Below are 17396 nucleotides of genomic sequence, written 5' to 3' on the forward strand. Positions count from 1 at the left end.
CTTGTACTGAGAGCTATCTCCCATATCCCTGTTATTCCCTCACTTGTACTGAGAGCTATCTCCCATACCCCTGTATTCCCTCACTTGTACTGAGAGCTATCTCCCATAACCCTGTATTCCCTCACTTGTACTGAGAGCTATCCCCCCTACCCCTGTATTCCCTCACTTGTACTGAGAGCCCTATCCTCCCCTACCCCTGTATTCCCTCACTTGTACTGAGAGCTATCTCCCCTACCCCTGTATTCCCTCACTTGTACTGAGAGCTATCTCCCATACCCCTGTATTCCCTCACTTGTACTGAGAGCTATCTCCCATAACCCTGTATTCCCTCACTTGTACTGAGAGCTATCCCCCCTACCCCTGTATTCCCTCACTTGTACTGAGAGCTATCTCCCCTACCCCTGTATTCCCTCACTTGTACTGAGAGCTATACCCCATACCCCTGTATTCCCTCACTTGTACTGAGAGCTATCCCCCCTACCCCTGTATTCCCTCACTTGTACTGAGAGCTATCTCCCCTACCCCTGTATTCCCTCACTTGTACTGAGAGCTATCCCCCTACCCTGTATTCCCTCACTTGTACTGAGAGCTATCTCCCATAACCCTGTATTCCCTCACTTGTACTGAGAGCTATCTCCCCTACCCCTGTATTCCCTCACTTGTACTGAGAGCTATCTCCCCTACCCCTGTATTCCCTCACTTGTACTGAGAGCTATCTCCCCTACCCCTGTATTCCCTCACTTGTACTGAGAGCTATCCCCCCTACCCCTGTATTCCCTCACTTGTACTGAGAGCTATCTCCCCTACCCCTGTATTCCCTCACTTGTACTGAGAGCTATCTCCCCTACCCTGTATTCCCTCACTTGTACTGAGAGCTATCTCCCCTACCCCTGTATTCCCTCACTTGTACTGAGAGCTATCCCCCCTACCCCTGTATTCCCTCACTTGTACTGAGAGCTATCCCCCCTACCCCTGTATTCCCTCACTTGTACTGAGAGCTATCTCCCCTACCCCTGTATTCCCTCACTTGTACTGAGAGCTATCCCCCCTACCCCTGTATTCCCTCACTTGTACTGTGAGCTATCTCCCATAACCCTGTATTCCCTCACTTGTACTGAGAGCTATCTCCCCATACCCCTGTATTCCCTCACTTGTACTGAGAGCTATCTCCCCTACCCCTGTATTCCCTCACTTGTACTGAGAGCTATCTCCCCTACCCCTGTATTACCTCACTTGTACTGAGAGCTATCTCCCATACCCCTGTATTCCCTCACTTGTACTGAGAGCTATCTCCCCTACCCCTGTATTCCCTCACTTGTACTGAGAGCTATCTCCCCTACCCCTGTATTCCCTCACTTGTACTGAGAGCTATCCCCCCTACCCCTGTATTCCCTCACTTGTACTGAGAGCTATCTCCCCTACCCCTGTATTCCCTCACTTGTACTGAGAGCTATCCCCCCTACCCCTGTATTCCCTCACTTGTACTGAGAGCTATCTCCCCTACCCCTGTATTCCCTCACTTGTACTGAGAGCTATCCCCCCTACCCCTGTATTCCCTCACTTGTACTGAGAGCTATCTCCCCTACCCCTGTATTCCCTCACTTGTACTGAGAGCTATCCCCCCTACCCCTGTATTCCCTCACTTGTACTGAGAGCTATCCCCCTACCCCTGTATTCCCTCACTTGTACTGAGAGCTATCCCCCCTACCCCTGTATTCCCTCACTTGTACTGAGAGCTATCCCCCTACCCCTGTATTCCCTCACTTGTACTGAGAGCTATCTCCCCTACCCCTGTATTCCCTCACTTGTACTGAGAGCTATCCCCCCTACCCCTGTATTCCCTCACTTGTACTGAGAGCTATCCCCCCTACCCCTGTATTCCCTCACTTGTACTGAGAGCTATCCCCCTACCCCTGTATTCCCTCACTTGTACTGAGAGCTATCCCCCTACCCCTGTATTCCCTCACTTGTACTGAGAGCTATCCCCCTACCCCTGTATTCCCTCACTTGTACTGAGAGCTATCTCCCCTACCCCTGTATTCCCTCACTTGTACTGAGAGCTATCCCCCATACCCCTGTATTCCCTCACTTGTACTGAGAGCTATCCCCCATACCCCTGTATTCCCTCACTTGTACTGAGAGCTATCCCCCCTACCCCTGTATTCCCTCACTTGTACTGAGAGCTATCCCCCCTACCCCTGTATTCCCTCACTTGTACTGAGAGCTATCTCCCCTACCCCTGTATTCCCTCACTTGTACTGAGAGCTATCCCCCTACCCCTGTATTCCCTCACTTGTACTGAGAGCTATCTCCCCTACCCCTGTATTCCCTCACTTGTACTGAGAGCTATCCCCCCTACCCCTGTATTCCCTCACTTGTACTGAGAGCTATCCCCCTACCCCTGTATTCCCTCACTTGTACTGAGAGCTATCCCCCCTACCCCTGTATTCCCTCACTTGTACTGAGAGCTATCCCCCTACCCCTGTATTCCCTCACTTGTACTGAGAGCTATCTCCCCTACCCCTGTATTCCCTCACTTGTACTGAGAGCTATCTCCCCTACCCCTGTATTCCCTCACTTGTACTGAGAGCTATCTCCCCTACCCCTGTATTCCCTCACTTGTACTGAGAGCTATCCCCCATACCCCTGTATTCCCTCACTTGTACTGAGAGCTATCCCCCATACCCCTGTATTCCCTCACTTGTACTGAGAGCTATCCCCCCTACCCCTGTATTCCCTCACTTGTACTGAGAGCTATCCCCCCTACCCCTGTATTCCCTCACTTGTACTGAGAGCTATCTCCCCTACCCCTGTATTCCCTCACTTGTACTGAGAGCTATCTCCCCTACCCCTGTATTCCCTCACTTGTACTGAGAGCTATCCCCCCTACCCCTGTATTCCCTCACTTGTACTGAGAGCTATCTCCCCTACCCCTGTATTCCCTCACTTGTACTGAGAGCTATCCCCCCTACCCCTGTATTCCCTCACTTGTACTGAGAGCTATCTCCCCTACCCCTGTATTCCCTCACTTGTACTGAGAGCTATCCCCCCTACCCCTGTATTCCCTCACTTGTACTGAGAGCTATCTCCCCTACCCCTGTATTCCCTCACTTGTACTGAGAGCTATCCCCCCTACCCCTGTATTCCCTCACTTGTACTGAGAGCTATCTCCCCTACCCCTGTATTCCCTCACTTGTACTGAGAGCTATCCCCCCTACCCCTGTATTCCCTCACTTGTACTGAGAGCTATCTCCCCTACCCCTGTATTCCCTCACTTGTACTGAGAGCTATCCCCCCTACCCCTGTATTCCCTCACTTGTACTGAGAGCTATCCCCCCTACCCCTGTATTCCCTCACTTGTACTGAGAGCTATCCCCCTACCCCTGTATTCCCTCACTTGTACTGAGAGCTATCCCCCTACCCCTGTATTCCCTCACTTGTACTGAGAGCTATCTCCCCTACCCCTGTATTCCCTCACTTGTACTGAGAGCTATCTCCCCTACCCCTGTATTCCCTCACTTGTACTGAGAGCTATCCCCCATACCCCTGTATTCCCTCACTTGTACAGAGAGCTATCCCCCATACCCCTGTATTCCCTCACTTGTACTGAGAGCTATCCCCCCTACCCCTGTATTCCCTCACTTGTACTGAGAGCTATCCCCCCTACCCCTGTATTCCCTCACTTGTACTGAGAGCTATCTCCCCTACCCCTGTATTCCCTCACTTGTACTGAGAGCTATCTCCCCTACCCCTGTATTCCCTCACTTGTACTGAGAGCTATCCCCCCTACCCCTGTATTCCCTCACTTGTACTGAGAGCTATCTCCCCTACCCCTGTATTCCCTCACTTGTACTGAGAGCTATCCCCCCTACCCCTGTATTCCCTCACTTGTACTGAGAGCTATCTCCCCTACCCCTGTATTCCCTCACTTGTACTGAGAGCTATCCCCCCTACCCCTGTATTCCCTCACTTGTACTGAGAGCTATCTCCCCTACCCCTGTATTCCCTCACTTGTACTGAGAGCTATCCCCCCTACCCCTGTATTCCTTCACTTGTACTGAGAGCTATCCCCCTACCCCTGTATTCCCTCACTTGTACTGAGAGCTATCCCCCCTACCCCTGTATTCCCTCACTTGTACTGAGAGCTATCCCCCTACCCCTGTATTCCCTCACTTGTACTGAGAGCTATCTCCCCTACCCCTGTATTCCCTCACTTGTACTGAGAGCTATCCCCCCTACCCCTGTATTCCCTCACTTGTACTGAGAGCTATCTCCCCTACCCCTGTATTCCCTCACTTGTACTGAGAGCTATCCCCCCTACCCCTGTATTCCCTCACTTGTACTGAGAGCTATCTCCCCTACCCCTGTATTCCCTCACTTGTACTGAGAGCTATCTCCCCTACCCCTGTATTCCCTCACTTGTACTGAGAGCTATCTCCCCTACCCCTGTATTCCCTCACTTGTACTGAGAGCTATCCCCCCTACCCCTGTATTCCCTCACTTGTACTGAGAGCTATCTCCCCTACCCCTGTACTCCCTCACTTGTACTGAGAGCTATCTCCCCTACCCCTGTATTCCCTCACTTATACTGAGAGCTATCCCCCCTACCCCTGTATTCCCTCACTTGTACTGAGAGCTATCTCCCATACCCCTGTATTCCCTCACTTGTACTGAGAGCTATCCCCCCTACCCCTGTATTCCCTCACTTGTACTGAGAGCTATCCCCCCTACCCCTGTATTCCCTCACTTGTACTGAGAGCTATCTCCCCTACCCCTGTATTCCCTCACTTGTACTGAGAGCTATCTCCCATACCCCTGTATTCCCTTACTTGTACTGAGAGCTATCCCCCCTACCCCTGTATTCCCTCACTTGTACTGAGAGCTATCTCCCCTACCCCTGTATTCCCTCACTTGTACTGAGAGCTATCTCCCCTACCCCTGTATTCCCTCACTTGTACTGAGAGCTATCCCCCCTACCCCTGTATTCCCTCACTTGTACTGAGAGCTATCTCCCCTACCCCTGTATTCCCTCACTTGTACTGAGAGCTATCCCCCCTACCCCTGTATTCCCTCACTTGTACTGAGAGCTATCCCCCTACCCCTGTATTCCCTCACTTGTACTGAGAGCTATCTCCCCTACCCCTGTATTCCCTCACTTGTACTGAGAGCTATCCCCCTACCCCTGTATTCCCTCACTTGTACTGAGAGCTATCTCCCATACCCCTGTATTCCCTCACTTGTAGTGAGAGCTATCCCCCTACCCCTGTATTCCCTCACTTGTACTGAGAGCTATCCCCCCTACCCCTGTATTCCCTCACTTGTACTGAGAGCTATCCCCCCTACCCCTGTATTCCCTCACTTGTACTGAGAGCTATCCCCCCTACCCCTGTATTCCCTCACTTGTACTGAGAGCTATCCCCCCTACCCCTGTATTCCCTCACTTGTACTGAGAGCTATCCCCCCTACCCCTGTATTCCCTCACTTGTACTGAGAGCTATCCCCCCTACCCCTGTATTCCCTCACTTGTACTGAGAGCTATCTCCCCTACCCCTGTATTCCCTCACTTGTACTGAGAGCTATCCCCCTACCCCTGTATTCCCTCACTTGTACTGAGAGCTATCCCCCCTACCCCTGTATTCCCTCACTTGTACTGAGAGCTATCTCCCCTACCCCTGTATTCCCTCACTTGTACTGAGAGCTATCTCCCCTACCCCTGTATTCCCTCACTTGTACTGAGAGCTATCTCCCCTACCCCTGTATTCCCTCACTTGTACTGAGAGCTATCTCCCCTACCCCTGTATTCCCTCACTTGTACTGAGAGCTATCTCCCCTACCCCTGTATTCCCTCACTTGTACTGAGAGCTATCTCCCATACCCCTGTATTCCCTCACTTGTACTGAGAGCTATCCCCCCTACCCCTGTATTCCCTCACTTGTACTGAGAGCTATCCCCCCTACCCCTGTATTTCCTCACTTGCTAAGAATCCCTCCAACCCCTTCTTAAAGCTATATAATGTATCAGCCAGTACGACTGATTCGGGGACGGAATTTCACAACTTCACAGCTCTCACACTAAAAAACCTTTCCAAATATTTAAACGGAACCTCCTTTGTTCCAAACGGAGTGGACCTACTGGTAAATAAAACATTAGAAAGGTTATTATATGATCCCCTTATATATTTATACATAGTTATAATGTCACCTCTTAAAGGAACAGTAACACCAAAAAATTAAAGTGTATAAAAGTAACTAAAATATAATGTGCTGCTGCCCTGCACTGGTAAAAGTTGTGTGTTTACTTCAGAAAGTCTACTATAATTTATATAAATAAGCTGCTATGTAGCCATGGAGGCAGCCATTCAAAGGAGAAAAGGCACAGGCACATAGCAGATAACAGATAAAACACTATTGTATTCTACAGAACTTATCTGTTATCTGCTATGTAACCTGTGCCCTTTCTCCTTTTTTCCAGCTTGAATGGCTGCCCCCATGGCTACACAGCAGCTTATTATATAAATTATAGTAGTGTTACTGTAGCAAACACACCAGTTTTACCAGTGCAGGGCAACAGTGCATTATATTTTTATTACTTTAAAGCTGTTTCATTTTTTGGTGTTACTGTTCCTTTAAGCGCCTCTTCCCCAGTGTAAACAGACCCAACTTGGCCAGTCTTTCCCCATAACTGAGACTTTCCATACCCTTTACCAGCTTAGTTGCCCTTCTCTGGACCCTCTCTAACTCAGTAATGTCCCGTTTGAGCACTGGAGACCAAAACTGAACAGCATATTCTAGATGGGGCCTTACCAGCGCTCTGTAAAGGGGAAGAATAACCCCCCTCCTCCCGTGAATCTATACTCCATTTAATACAGCTCAAAACCTTGTTTGCCCTTGCAGCTGCTGCCTGGCATTGCTTGCTACAGCCAAGTTTATTATCTACAAGGACTCCAAGGTCCTTCTCCATTATGGATTTGCCTAGTGCAGTCCCATTAAGGGTATAAGTGGGGGCATATTTTTACATCCCAGGTGCATGACCTTACATTTATCCACATTAAATCTCATCTGCCACTTAGCCGCCCAGATTGCCAGTTGGCCAAGATCCTGCTGCAGGGATGTCACATCCTGGATAGAATTGACTGGTCTGCAGAGTTTTGTGCCATCTGCAAACACTGATACATTACTCATAATACCCTCCCCCAAGTCATTTATGAACAAATTAAACAAAAGTGGACCCAGTACAGAACCCTGAGGGACCCCACTGAGAACCTTATTCCAAGTAGAGAATGTGCCATTAACAACCCCCCTCTGTACCCGATCCTGTAGCCAGTTTTCTATCCATGTGCAAACGACTTCACTAAGACCAATAGACTTTAGTTTAGAAAGCAGTCGTTTGTGGGGAACGGTATCAAATGCTTTGGCAAAATCCAAATAGATGATATCTACTGCCCCCTACTGTCCAGCTTCTTACTTACCTCATCATAAAAAGCAATTAAATTGGTCTGACATGCAATCAGCTTGCGTAAGGCGGGGTAAGGGGATTTCTCTGCTAAGTTGAATAGGTGTGGATAGAAGCAGGGAGATAAAGTGGGACCAGAGAGCAGAAACAATAGGGCAGTGCCACCATGCATGTAAGTGGTCACCTCTATCAGGACATTCTCTGAAGCAGGTTGGAGGGATAAGAGGGTCTATAATATTTTTGCAAGTAGGAGTGAGATACCAGCGATATGTTACCTTGTAAGTAGGAAGCATTAGGAGAAAGTTTACGAATTGATAGCCATATTGTTTCCCATGTTTCTGGTAATAGAAGAGATCCAAGGTCTTTGTCCTATGTTTTCATGTAGGGATGTGAGGTTATTGGAGCATCTATAAGCTGGGAATAGTTTGGTTGTGACTAGATATTTCGGATCAAGGAAGGGCATATGATTCCTGTAGCAAGGAAGACGATTTTATCCTGCGAGGGGTTAGCAGATTATACAAAAATATGAACCGTTTGTCAGTCCACCATTTAAAAGCCAAATGCTTTATTCCTGGAGTGGGGAACTAGTTTGTGCTTCACAGATGCCCATAGATATCCCAAATGAAATTCCAGACCTTACTTTGTAATCAAGATATATCTGCAGTGTTAATGTGAATGGGAAGAGTATACAATAGCTTAGGGAGAAAAACCATTTGAGTAGCTGCAATACGGCCGAGCCAAGAAATGGAGTATTTAGACCAATTCTCTAGCATTAAGTGACTTAATAAGAGGGTGAAGATAAGTGTTATATAAAGTATTATATGATTTGGTGATATTGATTCCTAATTTAGCTATTGGCTTGATTCTCCAGTGAAACGGGAAGTTTAGTTCTAAGAGTTTAAGCTGAGCCTTAGGAACATTGATAGGCAAGGCTTTGGTTTTGGAGATACTAACTTGCAGGCCTGAGATTTTATGAAATTTGTCTAGAAGGTTGGATAAATTGGGTAGGCTTGTAAGAGGCTTAGTTAATGTAAGACTAATATCAACTGCATACATATTTATTTTATAGGTCTGATGTTGTTTTTTGTATCCTGAGATATTGGTACCTTGGCGGATTAATTGAGCAAGGGGCTCTATAGCTAAGGAGAAAAAGAGTGGGGACCCCTGGCGAGTGCCTCTTGAAATGGGAATGCGGATTGGCAGGAATTTTATGCGGGCTATGGGATTTCAGTATAGGACTCAAGAAAGGGCCTGTGATATTGTATTTAAGGAGAATATAAAAAAGGTATGGCCATGATAGGGAATTGAATGCTTTGTGCATATGGAAGTGTTGGTATTTTTCCTAACCCAACATGCCTTGGCGCAAACAAGACTCTGAGACAAGGTTTCAACAGAAACGCAGAGAGTCAGTTTATTAGTCAGACAAATGCAACTCTTGTGGAAGCGGTCTCTATAGCACAATAGCCGAGGCGACAGTATGTGATACGAGAGGCTTCCAATGTAGTACCGTGACACATGCTCTTTTGTAACATCACATATATGAATTCTATTAGAAGCACAATATTCAATACCCTCCATATAAGGCACATAAGATAATAGCAAAAACAAAAAACAAACCCATTGCTGTCTTTACCATTCCTCTTATCCACCCTGCCTTAGGCCTATCTATATTGGGGCTATAGATCAATACGGCAGGCCATGAAGACAGGCCATGTCTGTGGATGGAAGTCTCTACAATAATCAACATAAGATGAGGAGCAATAAAGGGATCTTAGTGATATTTGCATCTGCAATAATTTCAATCAAAGTTTTGGGCGCAAGTTAGACCTTAATTAGGTTTAGGAAGTAATGAAAGGTCTGCGAATAGAATATCTTGGGGTGTAGCATAGCCTTGCAGCATTTTGTTGAATAGCACTTGGATATGGGGTACATACTTATATGGTTACATAGGGTTGAGTCCATCAAGTTCAACCCCAAGTAAACCCAGTACACACAAACATATACTGACCTATCTACATATTCACATACATAAACTATATATACAAACATTAATACTAACTGTACATATCAATTACATATCACAATAGCCTTGGATACTATGCTTGTTCAAGAACTTATCCAGGCCCCTCTTATAGGCATTAACAGAATCTGCCATTACCCCATCACTAGGAAGGGCATTCCCCAACCTCACTGCCCTCACCGTGAGGAACCCCCTACCCAACATCCCCCGGCAGGGCATTCCCCAACCTCACTGCCCTCACCGTGAGGAACCCCCTACCCAACATCCCCCGGCAGGGCATTCCCCAACCCCCTCACTGCCCTCACCGTGAGGAACCCCCTACCCAACATCCCCCGGCAGGGCATTCCCCAACCCCCTCACTGCCCTCACCGTGAGGAACCCCCTACCCAACATCCCCCGGCAGGGCATTCCCCAACCCCCTCACTGCCCTCACCGTGAGGAACCCCCTACGCTGCTTCAAATGGAAGCTCCGTTCCTCTAATCTAAAGGGGGGGCCTCTGGTGCGCTGATTGTTTTTATGGGAAAAAAGAACCCCCCATCTGCCTATAATCCCCTCTAATGTACTTGTACAGAGTAATCATGTCTCCTCGCAAGCGCCCCTTTTCCAGAGAAAACAACCCCAACCCTGACTTGTCTAACCTCACAGTTTAACCCTTCCATACTCACGGTGAGGCCTTACCAGGGACCTATAAAGAGGCAAAATTATGTTTCATCCCTTGAGTCAATGCCCTTTTTTATACAAGACAGCACTTTATTTGCTTTAGTAGCCACAGAATGAAAGTGCCTGGAATTAGACAACTTGTTATCAACAAAAACCCCCAGATCCTTCTCCATTAAGGAAACCCCCAACACACTCCCATTCAGTAGATAGTTCACGTTTATATTATTTCTACCAAAGTGCATAACTTTGCACTTGTCAACATTGAACCTCATTTCCCAGTTTGCTGCCCAGTTTTCCAGTTTAGCCAAATCGCTCTGCAAAGCGGCAGCATCCTGCATGGAACTTATAGTTTTGCACAATTTTGTGTCATCAGCAAAAATAGAAACAGTACTCTCTATGCCCACCTCCAGGTCATTAATAAACAAGTTAAAAAGCAAAGTACCAAGGACTGACCCCTGCGGTAATCAAAGATAAACCAGACAGTTTACTATCTAGAAAACTACATCAAACACATGGATTTTGGCCCATTTTATCTTTCAGAACAGCACATGGAAAACTAGTCAAAAACAGCTTTGTACCTCAAAAGCCTTACTAGCAAATGTCCCATTCTCTAAAAGGATATTGCAGTGAGGAGTAAAAAGAACCCAAATTAATTATGTGAATAGTAAATAAATAAAGCAAGAAGGGGTGGGAACCTTATTATCACGGGGGGGGGGGGGGGGTAAGTTGGTTGATGAGAACAGGGAAAAAGCAGAAATTTAGAAGTCTTATTTTTCATCTGTCTATACATCTGAGGAGCCAGATAATGAAGGCTTCCCTTTTAATAGACCCAAAAGACTTGAACATATAAAGGTAAACAAAGGTCCAGGGCCGGATGGGATTCATCCCAGGGTATTAAATGAGCTTAGCGCTGTGATTGCCAAACCTCTTCACTTAATGTTTCAGGATTCATTGAGGTCTGGCATGGTGCCGAGAGACTGGCGGATTGCTAATGTGGTGCCGTTATTTGAAAAGGGATCCCGTTCTCAGCCTGAAAACTATAGGCCTGTTAGTCTGACATCAGTAGTAGGAAGGGGTAATAAGGGATAGGGTACTTGAATACATTGCAGTTCACAATACTATAAGTGTGTGCCAGCATGCATAACATGCATAACAGATCTTGCAATTTAATTGGCTTTTTGGTATAAAAAGGAGGTTAAGTCCTGGTGGGCTTTAGTTAAGGTGGCTAAAATACATGCATTTGGGGTACGCTTATATAGTTGTAGTCTGAAGTCTTTTTTTCCAAGCAGGAAATCTGTTTAAGGTACTCTTTTTTTTTGTACTCTACTGTCGGGTTCATAACTAGGTTAAAGTCTCCTAGGAGGATGAGAATACTTTTGTGAAAAATCCATGTCCACCTACAGGGGGTGCGTATATATTCATAAATGAGACAGGTTTACCCTGAATGAGACCACATCATAGATATCTAATACAACCGTTTCAGGTGTGAAGTGGACATACGGATGGAACACTATAGCCACGCCGCGTTTTAAAGCCACAATATCAGTATAAAGACAGAATAAAGCTGAGAGTGGGGGAATTGAGACCTTTAACATTATGTGTGACTATAATAATTTCCATCCCCATATTGTGTCCAGTTCAGAAGAACAAATCGTATGAACCATATGAATAACATGAATATGAAAATATAGAACTGCTGCTTATGGAAAAAAACGGATAAAAAAATAAAAACGTAAAAAACAAGCTAAAAAAGCATGCCATAAGGATTCCGGTTGCCCAAACTCAGTTACTTTAGTGATTTTGGAGTCCTCAACATGTCATGGGTTAGGTTCGTGCCTTTTTACTCCATACAGCAGTGGAATTGGGGAGCTCAACTCTCTGCTAACATACCCATAAGGGCATCAGGTTCAAAATACTGGAAGAACCTCACATGCATGGGGGTCAATATCCAACAGCAAAAAAATCCAGTAGCACACTGATATTGCAAGCCGCGTAAAAAAGTGTTTTATTTGCCCAAGTACATACAGAAAACAAGAGCTACTGGATTTTTTTGCTTTTTAATCCATACAGGCTGATGGAGGTGACGCAGGAGGATCTACAAGGCCCAGGCAAGATAGAAAGCTGGGGCCTTCGGCTGGGTCCGTGAGTGAGTATAATATTTTATTCCTGACAACCAAGAGTTTAAATGGAAATCCCCATCTGTATTTGAGCCCAGCTTGTTGCAAAATTGACGTGACTGGGCGAAGGTCCTTGCGTTTTTGCAAGGTTGCGCGGGCTACGTCTGGGTAGATGGTAATGGGTTGGCCGTCTAGTTCCACTGCATCATGTATCCGAGATGATCGTATTAGATCTTCCTTGGTTTCACAGAAGTGCAGGCGCACTATAATGTCGCGAGGCGGTTCATTCGGCAGCGGTTTTGTTCGGAGTTCCCTGTGAGCCCTGTCTACTAACAGCAGATCCGGGCTATATTCCGGCAGCAGTTTGGAAAACAGAAGTTCCAACAGTTGTTGCATGTCCGTACAGGACTCAGGCACATTGCGTATGCGAATGTTATGGCGTCGGGATCTGTTTTCTAGATCTTCCGTTTTCAAAGTTAAGGCTGTAACTGCTCGCTGTAAGGATTCTACTTGTAGTTGTAAGGTAGAATGGGCCGAGAGTAGGTCGTTGTGCTTTGTTTCCAGTGTGTCTGTGCGTACACCTAAGGAGTTAATCTCCTTTGTAAATTCTGATGCTAAAGTTTTCAGTTCAGCTTTAAAAGAGACCATGATTTTGTTTAGCAGAGATTCTAAGCTGATATCTAAGTTGGCTTTTGTCAGGTTCAGTGCCTGTTCGTTGTCTGGCGCAGATGCGCGACTTTTGGTGGGCGAGGGGCCGCCATTTTGAAACTTACTGGATTCAGACGTGTTGAAGTAGCTGCCGACCTCTTCCTGTGCCGACCACTGCTTGGAACTTGCCATTTTCACAGTCCTCAGGGTTTAACCACGGACGGGCAAAGTTTGAATTGAGTGTAAGTGTGCCAAATTGGGCCCTTGGGAGGTGCACGCACCGATGCCGTTCCAGAGCTACTAAGTCTTGCTGCTGCTTCACTTGGCGCCAAAATCCACCCCCTTCATGTCAGTTATACTTTAAAGGTACACCCACCTGGCTGCACTATGGGTGCAGAACTCACAGAGCCGTGCCAATAGGTGCTGGCTCACAAAAGAAGTACCGCTTCCCGCCTTTTACCACCCGGCCCGCTGGCTCGCCACAACAGCACAACACCATCAAGTCTGCTGCCCAGTCCCGGATTTGTGGAGAGGCCACGAAGGCCCGGGCCTAGGGCGGCAGAAGTTTAGGGGCGGCATGCCGCCCTGCCGCAAGAAAATTTTTAAATTTGGCTCCCATACGGAGCAGTCGGGACCTCTCCCCACTGCTCCGTATGGGAGTTTAAAGTAGCGCATGCGTACTCGCGGGGGGGTTATCGCGCGTTTGTGCATGCGCACGGGTGGAGGGGGGGCGACGTACAGGGGCGGCCTCAGGGCGCCCAGAACAGAAATCCGGCCCTGCTGCTGCCCCAGGCACATTGCTCAGTATGGGTTCTATACTGCTCCCCAAATACTGCTTTCTAAGCAACTTACATACATACATACAAATGTAATTTCTACTAAAAGCAGTGTCTGTCCGTCCCCATGTCCATTCTGTTCTCTTAAACTATTTAGCAAGAGTCAGTTTTACCCCAACTTAAGTCTGTTAATTCACTGGCCTTAGGAGTGAGAACCAGCAGTGCAGAAAATATAAAAAGCCAGGGAGATAACTGCTTTTATTAGTAATTTAATTTACAAACGCAGTGTTTTCTGTGACACCCAAAACATGGCCGTCGATGCACAGTAGGGAGACATCTTTGTAGGATAGCGGTTTTGTAGATTGGGCAGGGCTCTCTTCCCCTCTTGTATCGGTTACTGATTGCTTTATATGTTACTCCTTGTAGATTGTAAGCTCTTTTGGGCAGGGCTCCCTTCACCTCTTGTATCGGTTATTGATTGCTTTATATGTTACTCCTTGTAGAGTGTAAGCTCTTTTGGGCAGGGCCCTCTTCCCCTCTTGTATTGGTTACTGATTGCTTTATATGTTACTCCTTGTAGAGTGTAAGCTCTTTTGGGCAGGGCTCTCTTCCCCTCCTGTATCGGTTATTGATTGCTTTATATGTTACTCCTTGTAGAGTGTAAGCTCTTTTGGGCAGGGCTCTCTTCACCTCTTGTATCGGTTACTAATTGCTTTATATGTTACTCCTTGTAGAGTGTAAGCTCTTTTGGGCAGGGCTCTCTTCCCCTCTTGTACCGGTTACTGATTGCTTTATATGTTACTCCTTGTAGAGTGTAAGCTCTTTTGGGCAGGGCTCTCTTCACCTCCTGTATCGGTTACTGATTGCTTTATATGTTACTCTGTATGTCCAATGTATGAAACCCACTTATTGTACAGCGCTGCGGGATATGTTGGCGCTTTATAAATAAATGTTAATAATAATAATAATGAGGACTTCAGCCTTCTCTATATGGGGGGGTACCCAGCATACAAACTGAATATGGACTGCAGATTACCCATCCGCCTCCATAACACCTGTAATGGCAAATATAATAGATCTCCTTTAGATTTCTCAGCCAGCCACTTCAGATCAATGTGGATAAAAGCTGCCATACTGTTTCCCTGGATCGGCTCTGTCTCGCAAGAATCGGTGGTGAGACACTTTGCCTTTTCGCGCCCCAAGCTGGCACTACACTGGAACCAATAATTAACGCCTGCAGTACCATAGGGTGCATTTTGGGACTGGAGCCTCTGCACAGTGTGCTGCCCCTAAGCTGGGGAAGAGGTCTAAAACACCAAACCAGCTGGTATTGAACTACAACTCCCATGAACCTCCATCTGCAACGGCACAGGGAGGGGTTCTTGCTCCTCAGCTGAATGCCAGAGTTTGGCAGATGATAACAGTGATAACAAAAATAACCCAGAGCTGCACAGACACTGCCAGCCCCGGCCGGTGAATCATTACAGCCCTGGGGGTGGCTCCCTGCACGCAACAATTTGCCCTCCCTTTCTCTCTCATATGGTACTTTGTCCTATAAGGAGTCTCTGTGCGGGAAACAAACAGTGCAGGCAGGGTAAGTGCACCCCTGGGGTGGAGGCGCCCCCATAATCACTGCATTCAGGGGTAGAACCCTGAGCGTCACACTGTTCCACTTGCCTATTGGTGGGGGAGAGGGGTGTGTATATTAAAGGGGAAGTGTTGGTAAACACCCATGTGTTTGTGTCTCAACCCTTTCTCCTTGTAGAGTGTAAGCTCTTTTGGGCAGGGCTCCCTTCCCCTCTTGTATCGGTTACTGATTGCTTTATATGTTACTCCTTGTAGATTGTAAGCTCTTTTGGGCAGGGCTCTCTTCCCCTCTTGTATCGGTTACTGATTGCTTTATATGTTACTCCTTGTAGAGTGTAAGCTCTTTTGGGCAGGGCTCTCTTCCCCTCCTGTATCGGTTACTGATTGCTTTATATGTTACTCCTTGTAGAGTGTAAGCTCTTTTGGGCAGGGCTCTCTTCACCTCCTGTATCGGTTACTGATTGCTTTATATGTTACTCTGTATGTCCAATGTATGAAACCCACTTATTGTACAGCGCTGCGGGATATGTTGGCGCTTTATAAATAAATGTTATTAATAATAATAATGTCTTTGGGGGGTGCATCTACAGAGAGGACAGGAGGTGGGGGGGGGGGTATTTAGTACCAAGGGCTCCAAGCCAGTCAGACAAAGGGGTGCTATTACTATTTGTATTTAGAGCTATATACACAGAAGTGCAATTACACAAATAGGCCAAGCTAGAAAGCTTCAGTTGTCCAGAAAAAAATCATTTATTGAATATATATATTTCCCAGTTATATTATAAAAATTCTCCATGGGAAAGAGCACAAAATGTTGTCTGGCAAACAAAGGGTGACACTTCGTTAGCAGGCAAAGGGTTATAAACACCTCCTTCTCCTCTTGCAAGTTTTCCATTTTTTTTTTTGCAGCCAATCAGTGTGTGCTTGAGAGGAGGGGCTCTGGGTGCATAGGGGCGGGGCCATGGCCACTGCACTGCTGTACTGTTTGCATTGTACATACAGGTCAGTTCATAGGAAATAAATATTACAGAGGTACAGCAGAGTGACATTGATTGCAGTGACCGGGTAACCGTGTGTATGAATTTACCCCACTGAATGCCACATTGTAACTGCCAACTGGGGTCTGGGAATGAATGAAAAGCACAGATTGTGTGTATGTACATAACCCCAAGCAACTTCCTAATGGCTTTAAAGTTGTTTGTAAAAGTAATTGCTATTGAAAGCACTAGTGCTATTGTCTGCACTGCTGGTTCTAACTACTGAATACAGAATAATCTGCGTGCAATGTATTAGCCTTCTATCAATCTAAGGAATGTTCTTTGCAGGAAAGAGATAAAAGAGCAATGATAACCCATATCTCTCCATACTATCTGTGCAGCGCAGGGGTTATTCTGGTACAATGCACCGCTCTGGGGTTGCTAACCGGGGTATTTCTGTAGATTTCAGGATCTCTGTGCCGCTGTGAAATGATTGGGCTTGCTGCCACCCCTGAGGTTTCTCTGGCAGATGAGCCGGTGAGGATTCGTGCTTGGGGGCTCCCCCCGCAGACAGCGATCACCCTGAGAGCCTGGGTACGGGATGAGAAAGGGGACATATTCCACTCCAGGGCATTTTACCAGACTGACACAGAGGGCAAAGTGGATCTGGAGCAGTCAGAAGCCACAGGGGGAGATTTCCGTGGCATTTACCCTATGGGACTGTTCTGGGCTCTAAAACCAACCACCCCGTACCGGAGGCTGATAAAACGGGATGTTATGGGGAGCCCTTTCCTTGTGCACCTGGAGCTGTATCCTTCTGTGCTGCTTGTCCCCTCCGAGGATCATCTTCCTGCCGTCACTACAGTGGTGGAGAGGTGGTATGTAGCTCCAGGGGTGCAACGGCTGCAGGTCAGAGATGGGCGCGTCCGAGGGGCACTTTTCCTCCCACCAGGTGAGATGCAGAAATACATGAGATATCCTGTATAAGGAAGGGTACCACATTGGGAATAGAGTTGGCTGCTCTTTCTTGTCCTACTCAACTTCACCCAATTATTGCCCAGTATTATCATGCAGTGATCACAAGAAATTGCTGAAGACGCCCATGTTTATTCACACCTCCAACACAGGTCCAAGCAACATGCAGTAGGATCTCCCAGC

At 46.9% G+C, this 17396-nt stretch overlaps 1 protein-coding gene across 3 annotated transcripts in view; it reads left to right on the forward strand.

Moving 5' to 3' along the window:
• LOC100497580 (acyl-coenzyme A amino acid N-acyltransferase 1) overlaps nucleotides 1-17396 on the forward strand; it is a 73852-nt gene that overhangs the window by 54735 nt on the left and 1721 nt on the right. The window contains exons 1-2 of one of the 3 annotated variants that reach the window (XM_004910360.4): nucleotides 15166-15268; nucleotides 16701-17190. In XM_004910360.4, coding sequence (XP_004910417.2) covers nucleotides 16728-17190 — 463 coding nt within the window. In that variant the 5' untranslated portion in view covers nucleotides 15166-15268; nucleotides 16701-16727. Of the gene's footprint in view, nucleotides 1-15165; nucleotides 15269-16286; nucleotides 16415-16700; nucleotides 17191-17396 lie in introns of those variants that run through there. The other 2 variants (XM_031894883.1, XM_031894884.1) reach the window with 2 other exon arrangements.

The sequence above is a fragment of the Xenopus tropicalis genome, chromosome 1, assembly GCF_000004195.4.
Source record: "Xenopus tropicalis strain Nigerian chromosome 1, UCB_Xtro_10.0, whole genome shotgun sequence".
NCBI lineage: Eukaryota > Metazoa > Chordata > Amphibia > Anura > Pipidae > Xenopus > Xenopus tropicalis.